The sequence below is a fragment of the Schistocerca americana genome, chromosome 1 (genome assembly GCF_021461395.2).
Source record: "Schistocerca americana isolate TAMUIC-IGC-003095 chromosome 1, iqSchAmer2.1, whole genome shotgun sequence".
Lineage (NCBI taxonomy): Eukaryota > Metazoa > Arthropoda > Insecta > Orthoptera > Acrididae > Schistocerca > Schistocerca americana.
Window position 1 is genome coordinate 1,242,249,140 of NC_060119.1, and position 21,451 is coordinate 1,242,270,590.

Sequence of the window (21,451 nt, forward strand, 5' to 3'; positions counted from 1 at the left end):
GCGGCGATTCGCAATTTCGTCGCGGCATCAAATGCGGGACGTTTCTCGTCGTTGGCTGTACCTCCTTTTCCACCTTACAACGAGACGGCAGAAGACTGGTCTGATTATGAAAAACGTCTTCGACAGCACTTCTTGTCATTTCATGTCACGGATGAACAACCGTGTAAGTCTCTGTTCCTTTCCTGGATTTCACCTCAAATGTCTCGGTTGTTGTCGCAATTGGCCCCTTTGAAGGATCCTGCGTCTTTGTCCTTTGCTGAAATGTGCTCCCTTCTGTGTGTCTATTTTCAAAAGCAAACGCATGTGGTAGCCTCTCGTGTTGCCTTTTATCGTTGTCAAAAACAGCCAAATCAGTCCTATTGCGCTTGGGCTGCTGAACTTCACGGCCTCAGTCGAAAGTGTCAATTTGTTACTGACGTTCACAAAAAATCCTATGCCGATTCCATGGTATGGGGTGCTATTATCCGGTCGGCACCCGACAAAGAAGTTCGGCAACGTGCCCTTCAGTTGGCGAATACGACTCTTGATGAAGTTCTCTCCATTGCGCAGTCTTTTGAAATTTCTCGCGCCGCTGGGGCGCAAATAGAAGCGTGGGGTGACGTCGGGGAAATACAACCTCTGTGCGCTGTTGACGACGCGTGCGGCGCGTCCCCGCCGGCCGACGTGGCCGCAGTACGCTCCCACGCGCAGCCTCGGCCTAGCCGTAAACAACCCACTAAGAAACTGCAGCAAAATCCCTGGCAACTTGCTTCATGTCCGCGGTCTTGTACGAAACATTCACGCGAGGATTGTCCCCAACGTTGGGCTGTGTGTCACAATTGCAAAAAGAAAGGTCATGTGTCTACCGTTTGTAAATCCGACTGCATACACGATGTTCATGAACATGACGCTGATTCTGATTCTGTGTTGTCTGTCAATTGCACTTCTTCCCTTTCAGGGAAATTATTCCTCACTGTCCAAATCCTTGGTCGAGATGTTCGCATGCAAGTGGATACCGGTTCTGCTGCCACTATAATTAATTCTCAGACGTATCTTCAGCTGGGTTCTCCACTCCTGTCCCCTGTCACTTGGCAATTATGGACGTACAATAAACAGAAGATTTCTCTCTTGGGACAGTTTAATGCTGAGGTATCTTACAAATCTGTCGTTTGCACTGTTCCCATATTTGTGGTCGACCAGAGCAACGCAGAAAATCTTTTTGGTTTCGATGCCTTTCGCGTTTTTGGGTTCTCCGTAGATGACTCTGTCAATATTGTCTCTGACGCTATTCCTTATGCTCAACTGGATTCCTTGTCGACGACATTTTCGTCCCTTTTTTCTCCTGGGTTAGGCCGTGCAAACGACTTTGAAGCTCATATCACGCTCAAACCTACTGCTCGGCCTAAGCTTTTTCGGGCTCGGCCCATTCCTGTGGCCCTTCGTGATCAGGTAAAACGGGAGTTGGATCGTCTCACTGCTTAAGAGGTCTTGCTTCCTGTCACTTCCAGTGAGTGGTCCTCTCCTGTCATTGTAGTTGCTAAGCCCAATGGTGACAATCGTCTCTGTGGTGATTTCAAAGCCACTGTAAATGCTCAATGCCTCATCGACACTTACCCTATGCCCCGTCCTGAAGAACTGTTCACTAAACTCGCTGGAGGACAGTATTTTTCTAAAATTGACCTGTCGGAAGCTTATCATCAACTTCCTCTCGACGCTGCTTCCCGGCAGTTTCTGGTCCTTAACACGCCTTTTGGCCTCTATCAATACCAACGCTTGCCATTCGGGGTTGCTAGCGCCCCTGCTCTTTTTCAGCGATTCTTGGAACAATTATTGCTCCCTGTCCTGGGGTGTATCAATTACATGGACGACATAGTTGTCACTGGCTCCACCACTGAAGAACATCTTCAAAATCTCCACACACTTTTAATGTCTTACAGACTGCCGGTCTTGTTTCATCCATCAACGTCACTTCCCGACAAGGCTGCACACCGCCTCCAGCGTTGGGCTCTTTACTTGTCCCGTTTCAATTATGAGATTCATTTCCGGCCAACAGCTCAACATGCGAATGCTGATGCTTTGTCTCGCCTTCCCATGGGTCCTGATCAGGCATTCGATAGGGACGAACTTTTGTGTTTCCACCTGGATGTTGTCGAGCAGCGGGTTGTGGACGGGTTCCCCATCACTGGGGACAGGCTGGCGGCTGCTACGGGTTCTGACCCTACCCTCTACCGGGTTTTACGCTGTATTCGGAAGGGTTGGCCAGATCGCCCGTCCGCTAAGACTTCTGATCCATTGCGGAACTACTACACTTTGTGCTACCGCCTCACGGCTAGGGATGGTGTTATCCTCCTCTCCACTGACAACGCTTCGCCGCGTGTTGTGGTACCTGCGTCTTTGCGTGCTTTAGTCTTGCGCCTCCTTCACCAAGGGCACTGGGGTGTGTCTCGCACAAAATCTCTGGCACGCCGTCATGTGTACTGGCCTGGCATCGACTCTCAAATCGCACACATGGTCGCTGCCTGCGGCCCTTGTGCGTCACAGGCCGCTGCCCCAAAGTCATCTTTGTCACCGTGGCCTTCGCCTGAGAAGCCCTGGGAGCGCATTCATGCTGACTTTGCGGGACCCTTTTTAGGTACTTATTGGCTCCTCGTAATTGATGCCTACTCTAACTTTCCTTTCATTGTCCGTTGCACGTCACCTACCACCGCGGCAACCACCAGTGCTCTCGCCCGCATTTTTTCTTTGGAAGGCCTCCCCTCTACTCTTGTTACTGATAATGGTCCGCAATTTGCCTCTTCCGACTTTGCGGATTTTTGTGCTCGTCACGGTGTTACGCATGTCACGGCCCCACTGTTCCATCCACAATCCAACGGTGAGGCTGAACGACTGGTCCGCACATTTAAGGCTCAGATGCGGAAACTTCTGACTTCTTCTGCTGATGATGATGCGCTTCTCCAGTTCCTGGCGTCTTACCGTTTCACCCCCATGGGTGATCACAGCCCGGCTGAGCTCTTACATGGCCGACAGCCCCGCACGCTACTTCATCTTCTGCAGCCTCCCACCTCACGGCCGCGGGTGCCTTCACTTGGCCGGTTCACCGCCGACGACCTCGTCTGGGTACGGGGATATGGCAGGCGGCCAAAATGGAGCCCAGGCCGCATCTTAAGACACCGTGGCAGACGCCTGTATGAAATCCAGATGGACACGGGTGTTGCAGTGCGTCATTCGGACCAGCTTCGGCCTCGGGTGCCAGCAACACCTGTTCCGAATGCCGCCACACCACCTTTGGCTCTACCTGATGCTCGGGATCTTGGCATCTCTCAATACTCACAACGCAGCCCTCTCACCGTCATTGTGATGCCAGCACCAGAATGGACGCCACCAGGAGACGTGCCCATGCAGGAACCGGAGGACCATCCTCTGTCAGAGTACATCTACTCGCCTTCTCCTCCAACGGACGCTGACACATCGCCCATGTCTCCTGTCATATCAACTGGACTTGCCGCAACAGGCAGATTGGTGCATGGGGCCCCAGCAGATTAGACCCCTACGTCTCCTGTCATCTCGACCCGTTATCATCGGGGACACTTCCGTCCATACGGGAAGCCTCCTCCTTGAGACTTTACGGCGAGTCAAACAACGCCTATGGACGTTAGCCATCTCCAGGACACCTCCATCAAGACCAGTGCAACCATTTCAAAGGGGGGAAAAGTGTTGTGACTCTCCGATTATTCAAAGTGCCGCCGCGCAATTACGCACGTCCTCTACGTGCGGCGCTGTCTGCCAGCCATGCAGCAGCTGCGCCACCTAAGCGGCCAGCCGAGCAGCGGCCGCTAGACTGAGACTCAGTGTTTAATCGAATGCCGACTTGTTCACAGGTCCACTTACTCAGTGACTTATATGTGTTGTTGTGTTATCCGAAATATATGTGTTAAATTTGAAGATTTAACAAGGAATAATAAGTGAGGGGCAGGAATGGAATTGTGCTATAATTCTACATACACCAATTTTAAGTCATCTTCGTTCACAGGAAAGTCACAACCACCAACACAGCTATACACAAAACTCAAACCACCCAATTACACACAAACAAGCCCGTTTCCAACATAAGCTGCACAAACTGAATAAAATTCTACTCAGTCAAGACAACTACAAAAATTAACTACAGATAATCAAACAATTAGCTGTGGAGAATGGATACAACACAGAGATTACAAACAAACTGAACCAAAAAAAAAAAAAAAAAAAAATTGAAAAGGGACACCTAGCACACGAAAACAAACAGGTCATCCCAAACGTACAAGCGCAGAATGTAAGCACACAGAACACAAGCAAGCAGAACACACATGTTAAAAAGAAACACCCACAGCAACAAGCAGAAGATACACTCTCACTTACAACAACAAAGCAGCCCACAATACAGGCAACATACTGAAAAAAAAAAAATATACAACAGATAACTCAGTGTCAGTTAGACCATCAGTGAGAGAGCACCGTGAGTTCCTGCTGCTAATAAGGCGACTACACCATTTGTTTATTACATATTTCTATGAGTTTCAAACAGGAGCGTGTTCAGAAATGGATAGGCACTGTGATTGCTGTGTACAGATGCAAGCTGAGTTGGTGACCCTTTGCTCACAGCTGCAGGTAATGTTGGCTTCTGTCACACAGCTTGAGGCTGCTGCCAAGGGGCATCATTGTGGGGGCTCGTACGCGGGGATGCAAGGGATGTCGAATGTCGAGCACGACCCACATGTCCCCCCGAACGATCCGCTGCTGTGTCTGCCCTGGGTACTGCCTGCACTGAGGTTGACTCCTCACCCGTGGTCGAATGGGAGATAATTCCAAAGTCTGGCAGGCAGTGGAAGACTTTCTGTGGGGCTGATCGTAGGGCCTCCCTGGTTCGTTAGACGAACAGGTTTTGGGCGTTATCTGTGGCTGACGAAGTCTCTGAGCCAGATGAAGTTGTTCACCCTGTTCCAGAGGAAGCTTCTTGGCCTGCAAGGTCTGGACATTCACAGAGGGTGGGTTTGCTGGTAATTGGGAGCTCCAACGTTAGGTGCGTAATGGAGACCCTTAGGAACATGGCTGCCAAGGAGAGGAAGGAAGCAAGTGTGCACTCCATGTGCATGACAGGGGGAGTCATTCCAGATGTGGAAAGGGCGCTTCCAGATGCCATGAAGAATACAGGGTGCAACCAACTGCAGTTGGTAGCCCATGTCGCTACCAGTGACGTGTGTTGCTTTGGATCGGAGGAGACTCTCTCGCGGGAGGCTAGTGGAAATGGTAAAGACTGCTAGTCTTGCTTCCGAGATTAAGGCGGTTTTTTAGGTTAGAGGGTCTCAGGAAACCACAGAAAGGGTGTCCGTCTAAAAGGGGGCAGGTAAAGCACAGTAAGGTAGTTGTAGAAATGATCGGTATTGTAGTTGTAAATCGTCATAGCTGTGTTGGGAAAGAAACAGAGCTCCAAGCCCTAATAGAAAGCACTGAAGCTCAAATAGTTACAGGTACAGAAAGCTGGCTAAAGCCGGAAAGAAGTTCAGTCGAAATTTTTTCAAACGATCTAACAGTGTTCACAAAGGATAGATTAAATATAGTTTGTGGTGGAGTATTTATTGCTGTCAGAAGTAGTTTGCCTTATAGTGAAATTGAAGTAGATAGTTCCTGCAGAGTAGTATGGGTAGAGGTTACAATTGACAATCAGACTAAACTATTAATTGGGTGAAACTTCCTGGCAGATTAAAACTGTGTGCCCGGCCGAGACTCGAACACAGTTTTAATCTGCCAGGAAGTTTGATATCAGCGCACACTCCGCTGCAGAGTGAAAATCTCATTCTGGAAACATCCCCCAGGCTGTGGCTAAGCCATGTCTCCGCAATATCCTTTCTTTCAGGAGTGCTAGTTCTGCAAGGTTCGCAGGAGAGCTTCTGTAAAGTTTGGAAGGTAGGAGACGAGATACTGGCAGAAGTAAAGCTGTGAGGACCGGGCATGAGTCGTGCTTCGGTAGCTCAGATGGTAGAGCACTTGCCTGCGAAAGGCAAAGTTCCCGAGTTCGAGTCTCGGCCGGGCACACAGTTTTAATCTGCCAGGAAGTTTCATATCAGCGCACACTCCGCTGCAGAGTGAAAATCTCATTCTGGTATTAATTGGGTGGTTTTACTGACCCCCCCACCCCCCCTCCCGACTCAGAAGAACAGCTGAACAGTTCAAAGAAAACTTGAGGCTCATTTCAAATAGGTATCCCACTCATACAATTATAGTCGGTGGCGACATCAATCTACCCTCGGTATGCCGGAAAAATAATATGTTTAAAGCCAGCAGCAGGCATAAAACATCATCCAAAATTGTACTGAATGCTTTCTCAGAAAATTATTTTGAACAATTAGTTCATGAGCCTACACGAAGCGTAAATGGTTGTGAAAGCATACTTGACCTCTTAGCAACAAATAATCCTGAACAGATAGGGAGTATCATGAATACAGGGATTAGCGACCACAAGGCAGTTGCTGCTAGGCTAAATACTGTAGCACCCACAATCATCAAAAAGAAACACAAGGTACATCTATTTAAAAAAGCTGATACAAATGCTTTTAATGCCCTTTTTAAAAGACAGTCTCCACTCCTTTCGATATGATCACGTAAGTGTAGAAAACATGTGGAATGATTTCAAAGAGATAGTACTGGTGGCAATTGAAACTTATATATCACATAAATTAATAAGTGATGGTACTGATCCCCCATGGTACACAAAATGGGTCAGATCGCTGTTGCAGAAGCAATAAAAAAGCGTTCCAAATTTAAAAGAACGCAAAATCCCAAAGATTGGTAGAGTTTTGCAGAAGTTTGAAATATAGTGCATGCTTCAATGCGAGATGCTTTTAATAATTTCCACAATGAAACTCTGTCATGGAATCTGGCAGAAAATCCAAAGAGATTACAGTCATATATAAAGCACACCAGTGGCAAGACGCAATCAATACCTACACTGCACGACAACAACGGTGAAGTCACTGATGACAGTGCCACCAAAGCAGAGTTATTAAACATGGTTTTCCGAAATTCCTTCCACAAAAAGGATGAAGTAAATATTCCTGAATTCCAATCAAGAACAACTGTGAAGATGAGAAACATAGAAGTGAATATCCTCTTTGTAGCAAAGCAGCCAAAATCACTTAATAAAGGCAAGGCTTCTGGTGCAGATGGTATACCAGTCAGGTTCCTTTCAGAGTATGCAGATGCAATAGCTCCATATTTAGCAATGCTTGCTCACAGAAAGTTTGATACCTAAAGACTGGAAAGTTGCTCAAGTCACACCAATACCCAGAAAGGGAAATAGGAGTAGTCCGCTGAATTACCGGCCCATATCACTAACGTCGATTTGCAGTAGGGTTTTGGAACATATACTGTATTCGAACATTAAGACGTACCTCGAAGAAATGATTTACTGACACACAGTCAGCATGGATTCAGAAAATATCATTCTTGCAGAACACAGCTACCTCTTTATACTACTGAAGTAATGAGTGCTATTGCAGGGGATATCAAACTGACTCCATATTTTTAGATTTTCAGAAGGCTTTCGACACCGTTCGTCACAAGCGTCTTCTAATCAAACTGTGTGCCTGTGGAATATCACCTCAGTTGTGCGACTGGATTCGTGATTTCCTGTCAGGAAGGTCACAGTTCATAGTAATAGACAGAAAGTCATCGAGTAAAACAGAAGTAATATCCAGCATTCCCCAAGAAAGTGTTATAAGCCCTGAATTGTTCCTGATCTATGTTAATGACATAGGAGACAATCTGAGTATCCCTCTTAGATTATTTGCAGATGATGCTGACATTTACAATCTTGTAAAGTCATCAGATGACCAAAATGAATTTCAAAATGATTTGGATAAGATATCTGTGTGGTCCGAAAAGTGGCAGTTGGCCCTGAATAAAGAAAAGTGTGAAGTTATTCACATGAGTACTAAAAGAAATCCACTGAATTTCGATTACACGATAAGTCACACAAATCTGAAGGCTGTAAATTCAACTAAATACTTAGGGATTACAATTACAAATAACCTAAGCTGGAATGATCACATGGATAATGTTGTGGGTAGAGCAAACCAAAGACTGTGATTTATTGGCAGAACACTTAGAAGGTGCAACAGATATATTAAAGAGACTGCTTACACTACACTTGTCTGCCCTATTCTGGAGTATTGCTGTGCGGAATGGGATCCTTATCAGGTGGGACTGACAGATGATACTGAAAAAGTTCAAAGAAGGGCGGCTTGTTTTGTATTATCACAAAATAGGGGAGATAATGCCACAGATATGATAAGTGAATTGGAGTGGCAATCATTGAAACAAAGGCGCTTTTCGTTGTGACGGGATCTTCTCAGGAAATTTCAATCACCAGTTTCCTCCTCTGATTGTGAAAATATTCTGTTGGTACCCACCTATGTAGGGAAGAAATGATCATCACGATAAAATTAGAGAAGTCATAGCTTGCACAGAAAAAATTTAAGTGTTTGTATTTCCCCTGTGCAGTTCGAGAGTGGAACAGTAGAGAGACAGCTTGGAGGTGGTTCATTGAACCCTCTGCCAGGCACTTAATTGTGAATAGCAGAGTAATCACTTAAATGTAGATGTAGACTCAACACAAATAAAACTGAGGACAACCTATACCAATACAGAGAAGTACAACGTATTTTATTTTTATTGACTTACATGTCAGGACTGCAATTTATTTATGTTGGACAGACAAGCAGTTAGAGACACAGAAGCACACTAGAATGTAACAGCTGTCATACTACATTTGCAGAACATCTTACAGAAATGAAACACAGACTAACAAACATTAACACAGGCTTAAAAATTCTCAAATGCAGCAACAGCACATCCTAAAAAAAAATTTAAAAAACACACTAGTAATTGATAAAAAGTGCTGAACACAGAAAGCCATTGTCTAAGGAAAAGAAGTAATGAATGAATATGCAGCTCTCCACAATGGAACTTTGTTCTGTGCCATCAAAGAACCTTCAGATGACACTAAGCCACTCACACACACACACACACACACACACACACACACACACACACTCAAGCTTATATAAACAATCTTCAACAAAATAATGTTGACCTTTAACATTCCCACTTGCTAATGTTTGATACAAATAATTTTCTACATTTTAAGTTCTCCATGGATTTCATAAATTATGAAAGAAAAACACCTGTAATGCAGACATAGTTTTAACCACAAAAACTACAGCATGCAGTAATGAGATATATGTGATAAATCTGGTCTGTTTTCAGATTTGTGAATGTTTCCTAAAAAGACTCAGATTTATGTATTATGTACAGATAGTGAAATTTATATATTTATTCATAGTAAAGAGCATTTTTCTTGTTGTTCAATAGAAAGAAAATAGAAGAAAAACATTGATGATGCTGTAACTTCAGTGAAACATTTCTGGGTAAAAGAAGAAAAAAATTGTGTTTGCTCAAGGCAGATCCCATCCAAAAACAAATTTATTGTCACTAGTGGACTTTTTGAATCTTCCCTGAAGGGCAGGAATTCCATTATCTTGTGACAAAGATCTTTCATGCATCCCTAGGCTAAAAGATAGTTTAGCCACATTTTGTGGAAGTAACCATAGTGAATCCCAAAAGAAAATGCACATCCTACATATTTCCTATCAAAGTGGTGAATTACCCAGGAATATTTATAATATGGACAGAGAAAAATCTTCTAAGTGGCAGCAGATGGAAACACATTGCCAACTTCCAGAGCCAGTGGCTCCTTCTTTTGACAGATGAAAGGAGAGGATTGGGCTGGAAGACACCATTAGAGCTTAAGATACAGGAAAAGTCATCCAGGTCATGCATTGAGGAAAACTTACTAGTCAGCATGACAGAGGAAAATGTATTGGTGGTATGGGATGAGGTTTGAAGACCTCAGAACCTGGAAGTGAAAGACAAACTAGTAGGTATATCAGAAATGAGGAAATATGTAATAAACAATCCAGGATGAGAAAAATGTGAAATGAAAAGCACAGGAAAGAAACACTAAATGAAAAAAATTGAAACTAGTAAATGCTTTGTTTCTTTTCCTCAATTTTTTTTCTAATTTCGGTCAGAAGAAAAAAGTATTGGCTCTGATAGTGGTAATTTTGTGCCTTTCGGTGTATCTATGTGTCACATCTTGATAAGTAGATTTTTCTCTATCTCTATCATGGAAAAATATTCTTGTTATCGTCTTTGTAGAATCTTACCATTTCTCACAGAAACTTTACACACATTTGCCTAGAAATAAATTTCAAAAGTGGTAGATGTAGATTATTAGCATCTTTACTAAAGGTTCTCTGTAACCTGCTTACAAAGTGGATACTCAGTTTTCTTCTACAATTTTACAAATGTCACTGAACTTAAAATTCTGATATGTTACAGAACCAGTGAGATTTGAAGTTATGGAAAAGAATGTGACAGTCAGTCGAGGAGAGCTTGTTACCCTGAAATGTGATGTGACAGGAGACCACCCAATCCAGGTGGACTGGCTGTTTAATGGGCAACGCTTGCACCACAGCTACAGGTCAGTATGACATGCATCACATGTATACTACCAATATTTAACATCACACTCACATCTCATCTACATCCATACTATGTGATCCACTATAATGTGCATGTCAGATGGTACTTTGTTTTGTACCGTATATTCTCGTTTCTTGTCATTCTGTTCACGGGTGGATCATGATAAGAGTGATAACTTGTGTGCACCTGTGCAGGGTGTTGTTACGACATAGTGAATGCACTATGATGTATCACATATAGATGTCAAACTATGTCAATTGACAGAGATGCTGGACAAACAAGGCTACCAGATTTATGGTTTGATCTGTGCTGTTTGTAAAGCTGGCAGTGTTTCTAATAAGGGAGACTCCTCATCACACCCTCCTCACATTTAATTGTAAGTTAGCCCATTGGATATCCCATCAAAAACTGAACACAGATCAAGCATGAAAACAGGAAGGAGGTGTACTCAACTGTGGAAAAAAGAAGAAAACTAGAAATAGTGAATGGTCCAAACTTAATATGTGCAATATCGAGAAATGTTGACTGACATCGTGTTGTGGTTGCGTGGTCATGGTTCAAATCAGAGTCAGTCCCCCCCCCCCCCCCTCCCCCCTCCCCTCCTGCCCCCGCCCCATCCGGTCATTGATGTGTCTGTTCGCTGTATTGAAATTTGTGTATGTGTCATGGTGTTACCGTATTTACTCGAATCTAAGCCGCACCTGAAAAATGAGACTCAAAATAAAGGAAAAAAAATTTCCCGAATCTAAGCTGCACCTGAAATTTGAGACTCGAAATTCAAGGGGAGAGAAAAGTTTTAGGCCACACGTCCAAATCGAAACAAAGTTGGTCCATTGTAATATGAGACATAATGTAGGTCGAATGAATGACGATACAGCTACAGTAGTTTGGTTCGAGTCGTAAGCTTAGCAGGTAAGCTGTACGAGGTAGCCATTGCTGTGCGTCAGGCGCTCCGTCTGTATTTATACGGGTACCCTTCCTTTTTCACGTGTTTCGTCTGGTTTGAATCGATTGCTTATTTTGCTTTGATCTGATAAGTGCCGTTTTCTTTGTTATAGGTGTTTACGTCACTCTAAGCTGAAAATGCATTACTGTACTGTGTCATGCATTGTTTGTCGCATTCCCGTAGTGCGTGTTTACGGCTTGCTTTAGTGCGCGCTACCGCCGCCTTTTTTTTAAAAAAAAAAAAAGAGAGAGAGAGATAGAGAGAGGAATCATCTCATTAGCGAAACAATGGCAAGAGACTGTTATTTGTTGTTACTTACACTGCTGCTTTCTTTGATAATGATCAACAAGAACCCAATGATAGAGGATGTTCTGAACGACAGTTTAGCGAGAATTTTTCTCCATTTGAAAATCTTTGCAGACGCCTCTTTAGTACAGTACATTCTGCACAGAAATTAGAGTCATCTTAGATTTAAAAATCTAGTCAGTTGCCGTGCTTCATTTCTGACTGTATCTCTATTAGGCATAAGAATAATATGAAAATAAACATGACACGATACGTATATTCTTCCGCGTTTGCTGTTGTCTCACTCTAGTTTCGTAGTTTATTAGGCAGACAGGATTTAAATGAGATAGCAGCAAACACGAATGAATACATGGCAAAATGTTTATATTCGTATTATTCTTATGGTGAAGAGAATACTGCATGTGATTCACATTTCATCAGGTTACTATTAGCAACCATCTCTTCTCACAGGTAGGAAAAAGTTCAGAACATAGAGTTGGCCATATTGACAAACATCCCAAACAGTCTTACCAGTCGGATTTTCATAGTACATTGAAATTCTGCTACATTCGAAGATGAACAATACGAAATTTGTATTTACTTGGTTGGATAATGTGTGAAAATGCAGTGGTCGAAACTCGGGGCGAAGAAAAAAAAAAGCTCGTCTTCCACCTTTTTTTTTTTTTTTTTTTTTTTTTTTAAATTTATTTACTGACGCAGAGGTTTCAACGCCAGTATTTATCTTTGTGCCTACAAAGCATGCCTGTGTAGCGCTACATATATTTGACGGCAGAAGTTAGTTGTGGCGGCACCTACCAACATTTTTCAGAACTTCCGCTTGCTTTGCACTCAATTGTAAGCCGCAGGCAGTTTTTTGGATTACAAATACCGGAAAAAAAGTGCGGCTTAGATTCGAGTAAATACGGTATGTCAGTTTGGAAGAGCGAAGTGTAACGAAGGGACCTGCAGATGTACTTGCTTTCCTGAAACCAAGGAACATGGCATCAACCTGAGCACCATTGTCTACAATGTGGTGGATCTTGTGGAGTAAAAGAGGAAGCTTCAAATATTGATTTTTACAGAGGAGATTTTTGGTCTCCAAAAATATCATAAAACATGGTCTATAATTCTACAACAGTTTAATGTAAATGATACAGGCCTATAATTATGTGCACCTGTCTTATGACCCATACCATATTTTTTTTCCTGAGTCCATCTCCCTCCTCACACCAATGACGCCCCTGCACACCTACTTTCTACAAGCTTCCCAAAATCTGTAAACACAACAGTCCTGGACATCCCTTTGTAACTGGTTACTGTGCTCCCTCTGAAAGTAACATGTATAGCCTAGCTCTCATACAAAAGATACAAACCATGTCCTTAAGTGACTCTCTACCATTCCCCTGTCTTTTACCATGTCGATACCTAGTGGATGTGACCTATCTATACATCAACATCCCTCATGTCCATGGCCTTACTACTACTGAACAATACTCCTCCCACCATCCTTCTGACTCCAAATCCGATTCCTTATTTATAATACATCTAACCAATTTCATCGTGTCACACAACTACTTCTGACTTTGAGGAGAAGGCATATATAGACATATTGTAGCAATGCGATGGCACCTCCGTGGCACACTCCTAGGCCAGCCTGTATATGACCCATGCAAAGGAAACCTTGCTATCCTCCCAAAACCCCAAACTGCTTATCTGATTTAAGTTCATTGATGATATCTTCATGATCTGGACCCAGGGCCAAGACACCCTATCCTCATTATTCCACTGCCTCAGTATCTTCTGTCCTACCTGCTTCACCTGCTCCTCCTCAGCCCAGCTAGCCACCTTCATGGACATTGAGCTCCACCTCTCTGATGACTCCATCTGTACCTTTCTCCATATCAAGCCCATTGACACCACCAGGACTTGCATCTTGACACCTGTCACTCCTTGAAGACCAAAAAATTGGTCCCATTTAGCCTGCCACCCACAAACCACGTATCTGCAGTGACAAAATTCCCTTGCCCATTATGTTGCAGGACTCGCAACTCGCCATATACTCATCACCCCTCCCCCCAACCCTCCCTCTACCCCCAATAACCAATTACACAGTTGAGAGTCATCCTTGAACACATCCTGTACTCCGTTAATCCTCCAAGACTCAGTCTCCACTAGCCTTTTTACCTAAACCGTATACCTAACAGTCCCCCTTCCTCTGTCCTGTCACCCACTCTCAATCCATTCCTCAATGGCATCATCATCATTTGCCGCAGGCACTCACTGGTGCCCATGTGTCACATTCCTATCCCATGCACCTACTGCCTCTCCCTCCTGCATTCATATCCCATACAGCTGCTGGCTCCCTCCAATCCATCAGCTACCCTTTTCCAACTCCTTATCCCGTTACTCACCTCTTTTTCCCTCTACTCACTCTCACTGACGTGTGTGTGGTGTGTGTGTGTGTGTGTGTGTGTGTGTGTGTGTGTGTGTGTGTGTACACATGTACATATATACTCTAGCTCATTAAAGGATTCATCTGAAGTCTACCAAAGCTTTCTTCCTTTTCTTGTGTGCCTGTTGACAACTCAGCATTTCCACTATTCAATGAGTTCTTTCCTTTACTCCTAAATTATTCAGATTTTTTGTAATTTTTGACAGAAAGTTCAATACTAAAAGGGAAAAATATATTACTTAACTTGAGTTTCTAAAATGTTTACCTCCAATAGCTTTGCTCCTCCACCTTAAACTATAAATTATAATGTTGCCAGAATGGTTACAGAATTAAATGAACATTAACTTCTTGCATTGTGTCGTATTGTATCACAACCTGTATCCAGCTGCAGGAACTCAGCCTTTGTCCCATGTCAGTTAATTTATATCTGATGGGCTACCTTCTAGTAACATGGAGATTTGCCGTAACTGAGCTTGTAATTGCTGGTGTTTATTAAGAAAACAGAGCTTGATTTTTGAAAAAGATTACCGTCACCTTCAAAAATTGGATGGAATTGTAATATGTCATAGATGTGCCTAAATGAGAAGAGATGTCATGAACCAGGGGTAAAAGTGTGAATAATTACAGAGGTCTGCAACATAAAAATGGTTTCAAATTTATTAAGTGATTTTTATAGTGTTTTCAATGCTGATTTCGGGAAAAATAGTGAAAAACATCCATCGTGTACAGTTGTTTCACAAACTGCTTGTCTAGTTTTAGCTTTTTTCAATATTTCAGCACTCTAATGAGTTTGAATTTTTGTTTTTAGGATCTCCATAAACCATTATTTAGCCATTTTTTTTTACTAGATATACATAAAATAAAGAGTAATTAGGAGCAACTAGCAGTATTTTCATGTCAGTGCCTGTCTTTCATGCTGCCCCTTTACCCGCCATCACCAAGCAGTGAGCTTCTGCTATTGTCCTTCATTTCACAGTACCTCTTCACTCTGTGCTGGTTACATGTTGTTACTAGTGCTTTGAAGTAGTGACTGTTTTCTTGTGTTGTGAAGTTGTTTTACGGACAATGGACACTGGCTACCAGAGGATGCTTCTGCTACAATTATGGTAACTATACCGTTAAAAAGCAACAAAGAAAAATTTCCGATTTTGTTGAAAAAGTATATTTCGCCTATTTTGGTATAAAGTTAGGTGATCACAATAAGCCTTGGGCCCCACACAAAGTTTGTTCAGTGTGTGTTGGAGAACTGAGGCAATGGTTTCAACGTAAAAAGCAGTCCTTAGGTTTTGGAATACCAATGGTTTGGAGGGAGCCCAAAAATCATATTGATGACTGCTACTTTTGTTCTCGCAATGTACGAGGTTTCAGTTTGAAAAACAAAAAGGATATTTCTTACCTTAACATTCAATCAGCCATTTGCCCTGTTTTTCATGGGCCTGAAGTACCAATGCCCCCTCCTCCAGATTCTTTGCATGATTTAGATGATCACGAGCCATTGGCTCAGCAAGGTAATAGTGAAGAAGACATAGAGTGCTACAATCCTGGCACAACCGATCCCATGCCATTCTCACAATCTGAACTGAATGATTTAGATAGAGACCTAGGCGTTTCTAAAGAATAAGCAGAGGTTTTAGGATCTAGATTGAAAGATAAACATATGTTGGCTCCAGGTACATCCTTTTCTTCGTATCAATCGAGGGAAAAGGGGTTTGTATCTTTCTTCTCTCAAGAAGGTGACCTGGTGTTTTGCAGTGATGTTCCTGGACTTATGGCACATTTCAAAATAGAATGTGCTCCTGATGAGTGAAGACTTTTTATTGATTCTTCAAAAAGAAGCCTTAAAGCAATACTTCTACACAATGGCAATAAGTAAGCTTCTATACCAGTTGGACACTCGGTTCACTTAAAAGAATGTTACAAAAACCTTGAACTGGTTTTAAGCAAATTCTGCTATTCAGATCACAAATGTTGTGATTTAAAAGTGATTTCAATGCTGCTTGGTCAACAAAGTGGCTATACAAAATTCCCTTGCTTTCTCTGTGAATAGGGCAGTAGAGACAGAAAGCAACACTACATAAAAAAAGCTTGGCCGTTGAGAAAAACCTTACAGGTAGGGGTTAAAAATGTTGAGAGGAAAAGCCTTGTGGATCCCGAAAAGGTGTTACCTCCACCACTTCACATTAAGTTGGGGCTGATGAAACAATTTGTTAAGGCATTGCCAGAAGAAGGGGAGTGTTTCAGATACACATATTTGTGGATAGTTTCCCGCTTTATCTGAGGCAAAGCTAAAGGAAGGAATCTTTGTCGAATCAGACATTAGAAAACTAATGACAGATCCCAACTTTGTGAACAAAATGGAAACAAAAGAAAAGGCAACATGGACATCTCTTAAATTAGTTGTTACCGGTTTCCTAGTAAACAAAAGAGATCCAAACTGCAAGACAATCATCACAGACATGCTCAACAACTTTAAGAAGCTGAGCTGTAACATGAGCATTAAAGTTAATTTTCTCCACTCATATCTTGACTACTTCCCTGCAAACCATGGTGATTTAAGTGAAGAGCAGGGCGTTAGATTCCACCAAGACATCAAAGAAATGGAAAGAAGATATCAAGGAAGATGGAACGTGATAGTGGACTACTGCTGGATGATAAAAAGAGATGATCCTCAATGAGTGCACAGCCGGAAAAGCAATAAAATAAGCTGTGACAGAAAGCGAAAGCACTTATGAGCTTAAAGAGAAAAGGAAGCGTACTGGAAATGTAGTTTGGAACATGATTTATGAATAAAATAAAATTTTATAATGTTGGGAAAAAATGTGATAAATTGCTTAAAGTTTGTTATTATTCCCAAAAATATGCCCTTTTTTGTGAGAAAACATGACGTGATAGAAAAAAATGGATTGGATTTTTGAAATCAGCGCGGAAAAGTACATACAAGTCAGTTATCAAATTTCAAACAACTTTAAAAAAATATTTTTTGCAGACCTGTGTTATATGAGTTTTTAGAAAGAAAAATAGAAGTTAACTGAAATATAGATGACATTATATAAATTAACAACATATTTCAAATGAATTTTTTTCAATTTTGTAGGTCGGATTTTGAGATCCTATTCAAGTTACATTTAGATAGGTTACAGTTATGCCATTACAACAAATGTTTCATTATTATATCTTTGCATTGAAATATTGAAGGTTTTAGTGACTTCTGGAAAATGTGTTTATGCCTTTTTCAGCAGGACAAGCGTGTCAGAAATAAAGACTGACAAAGGCCTACTGTCCCAATTGGTCATCAGTGAAACTGACCGTCAAGATTCTGGTCTGTACATCTGCCAAGCAGGGAATGTGTTTGGGCACAGTGCACTACTTGTCCATCTTGCTGTGCAGGGTGAGAATATTTCAGTTATTATTCCTTATCAATGATATCTGCCTCACTCATGGCTTTGTATTATGGTAGTACTTCATGTTAAAAAAATTTGATGGTTTATGAACATCAGTAAGTACAGTTACACATCCTTTGAATGCAATTATGTGCATATGGTTACTGAATTATTTCAACAGGAAGTGCAGTTACACATTCCATTGAATGTAGTTATGCACAGGTGATTACTGAATTGTTTCATATGATGTGGATAGCCCTTATGTATTAGATCTAATGAATCTTGAAAGAGGTTCTTTAGTTAAAATTTTAAAAGCTATTGAAAGAGATTAACATGTAAATGGTTTTCTGGTTATTTAACTGCATGAAGTCTTTATTATTCTTCCGTTTCTAAAAAAATATGAATTGTTGTATTTCAGTCCTTAAGTGTTAACTTGGTGTGCAAAGAAATTAGCAAATAAATAGTAAAAAGTAATGGAACAGTTCTTATTATGTAACTGATCTTCAGATGTTTCTGTGATTTTTTTCCGTTGTTTCCAATGTTTTCAGCTGCATCTACCCTTGCTATGAAGGAGTGGGGGAATATTAGGGCTGGCTTGATTACATTTACTATGTTAAGAAAATATTGATTAAACATAATATTTCATAAGCATGCCATAAATATCAGATGTTGTAGACAGTTAAAATATTTGTTAAAATTATAATATATCAGCATATAATCTCAAGGATGGTTTTAACAAATCTACACTTTACACTCAGCAATTATTATTCTAAAAACAGAACTGCTGCAAAAATTCCTCTAAAGGAGCATTGTTAGTTGCTACATTCTAACAGGTGACAACACCTGTGATGGTGGTTCATAAATGTAATGTTGGAGTCCCACCACATTCATCAGCACTTCCAACTTGACCACCTTATAAAACCAATGCGCTTTGTCCTGAATTAGAGTCACAGACACAGTGGTCTGGCAGCTGTTGTTCTGTGCTCCTTAGGCCCAAGGTTTGTGGGCATCACATGGTGCATATCCTTCTGCCTTGGGCTGTGCATGGGTAACCACGCCCTCTATGTTCCCAGATGGTCTCGCTCAACAATACTGGTGGTGCCATGTCTGTCACAGCACATCCTCTCCCCTTTTAAACTTCTCAATGCGTAAGACTTTCCTTTTGGGGCTCAAAACGAATTTTAGGTTTGTCATCAGATAATTAGCTCACAGAGGTGGAATTAATATTTAAAACCAGCACTCTCAAGTTAATAATTCCAGTAATGTCATAATTTAACAGAGCACACACATTTCATTTCCTTAGGGGCTTCACATTAAATAAAAGGCCGATAGATTAACAAATAAACTTGGGATACCAAACAGTGACAAAAAATACTTATACTAATCTGAAGACATCATCTATTCTTAAAGTAAGGCGACCTCCAGCCATTGACCCTTCATTAATAAAAATGTCTCACTACAATCTAATTCAACCATCCTCCTCAACAAATTATAAAAAAATCTTCGATGAGGGTTTTACAAAACTAGGGTACTCTGAGAGATGGACCTTTGTGATTGAGATTCTTAACAAGAACAGTGGTAGGAGTGACAAACCTGAGTATTTCCATAGGACCACTAAATCTGGGCAGCCATTTCCCCATTATCTTGTCCAATAACTGGTTGGTCACTTTTAAATTATGGATAAAATAACAGTGACATGGTTTGAGTGAGCTGGCCATCTTCCTGTATTGCATCTTTTAACTTACCTAGCATAAGAAGGTATTACATTTGCTCATGCATGGTTTGGTTTCTGAACCAAGTTCCTGCCATTCGCTGACCGTGGTTCTATTTAACATATCCTCAGTTCACCCACGGAGGGTAAGCATATGCTATTTGAACTGCAACTGTAGTAACACGGTTCATGTTTTCTGTCGCACTTCACACAGCGTAGACCGGGAACTGTCTCCTAGGCATGCCTGATGTGAACTGACTGGGCACAGCCCATGCTGCCTGAGTTGTTGTTGTTCCGCCAGCAGAGGTCGCGGCCGAATTCTCGTGTGCCCTGTGGTGGACTGGACTTTATTTGCGGCAACTACCGTCCGTGACGTGCCATGCTGATGTGCGCCTCCCGCGATCTTCCTGGTGGCTACTGCACTCCTCCTCCTTCGGGGAGTAAAGCCACTGTGATCCACGGCGTCAGAAGGTGGAGCGTCGTGCAGGAGCGATAACCTCCACGTCCGTCGTAAGGCTGGATTCAAGGGGATCGGCCAACCCTCGAGATGGAACCTTCGAATACGGCTGGAAGTGACCCACACGAAGAGGCCCTTGTCATCCCACACCTGAGGTCAGGACAGAACGAGAGACAAGCCGTCGAACTCCGGATGCTGGTCCACCTCAGGAAGGGCAAGACCCGGTGGTGGGGACAATGGGGAAGGGACGACCACAGGTGAACCAGCCTCCTGAGAAACCGGGCCTGCGAGGGGGGCTGGCTCTCGCTGGAGCATCTCTAACGATGGTGATGCTGGTGCTGGAGCTACTGGAGGCTGCCAAGGCTGAGAACCATCGCAGTGCGGCAGAGTCCCAGGGGGGAGAGGCGGTAGTGTCCCCTGAGAAACCAACACGGGTGCCAGCAATGGGGAAGCCGGTGTCTGAGGGGTCAGAGGGTGGGAGCCCAAACGTGGACGTAGCTGATTTTGGTGACGACGTACCTCCCGGTACCCCGCCTGCAAGGTATAGAGCTGGCAGCCATTTCGGCACAGGACTACCGCCGGTATCCAATGTGGATTGCGACCAGACCCACGTGCCCGGTGGAAAGCCGGGTACTCTGTTTTGCGAAGACTGGCGTGGACCAGGCCAGGGGAGGTGCAGCAGAGTCCTAGGTTGGCGCCCGTGGAGGAGCTCTGTGGGGCTGCATTCTCCCATTGGTGTGGTCCGGTATGCCGTCAGGAAAAACGTCAATGCCTCTTCCGCAGGAAATTCGTGCACATACTTTTTCATCTGCGTCTTAAATGTGCGCACCATGCACTCGGCTTCCCCATTCGACTGTGGATGAAAGGGGGGAGAGCAAACGTGCCGAATACCGAGGCGCCTACAAAAATCCTGGAAGGTCTGCGAAATAAACTGAGGTCCATTGTCCGAGACCAGGGTGACTGGCAGACCTTCCACAGAAAAGATTTTTGCGAGTGCCTGGATTGCAACTTCTGAAGTGGTTGAGGAGCAGCGACCCACATATGGGAATTGAGAATAAGCATCAATGACAATGAGCCAAAGGCCATTGAGAAACGGGCCCGCAAAATCGATGTGAACACGTTCCCATGCCTGGGTTGCAGGCGGCCATGAAGAGAACGCTGACCTGGGAGATGCCTGTTGGCTCGCACACTGGGAACAGGCGGCCACCAAGGGCTCAATTTCTCTATCAATAGCGGGCCAGTACACATATCTGCGAGCCAAGGTTTTAGTACGGGAAACACCCCAGTGCTCCTCATGTAATAATGTGAGGACTTCCCTTCGCAAACAACCACGCGAGGAGCTGTATCGTCGGTAGCCAGAAGGAGAACTCCTTCCAAGACAGAGGGGCGGTCTCATAGAACAAAATAACTACGAAGAGGGTCCGAGGCCCGGCCTGGAGGTCAGGATGACCACCCCTGCTGAATGAGACGAACTACTTGCCAGGGAACCGGGTCAGCTGCCGTTTCCCTGGCGGCTCAAGAACTAGTGATCGGGAAGCCATCAACTGCTTGGCGGGACGCCACATCCAAATGAAAACATATAATCTCCTCTCGATCGAACTTAGGATCCGGGCCCACCGGAAGACGGGAAAGAGCGTCTGCATTGGCATGCTGTCCGGTA

At 43.2% G+C, this 21,451-nt stretch overlaps 1 protein-coding gene across 1 annotated transcript in view; it reads left to right on the forward strand.

Annotated features, from left to right (window-relative positions):
• The window catches only part of LOC124598517 (Down syndrome cell adhesion molecule-like protein Dscam2), a 439,700-nt gene that overhangs the window by 291,218 nt on the left and 127,031 nt on the right, over positions 1-21,451 (forward strand). The window contains exons 13-14 of the mRNA XM_047136006.1: positions 10,417-10,558; positions 17,480-17,631. Coding sequence (XP_046991962.1) covers positions 10,417-10,558; positions 17,480-17,631 — 294 coding nt within the window. The remainder of the gene's footprint in view (positions 1-10,416; positions 10,559-17,479; positions 17,632-21,451) is intronic.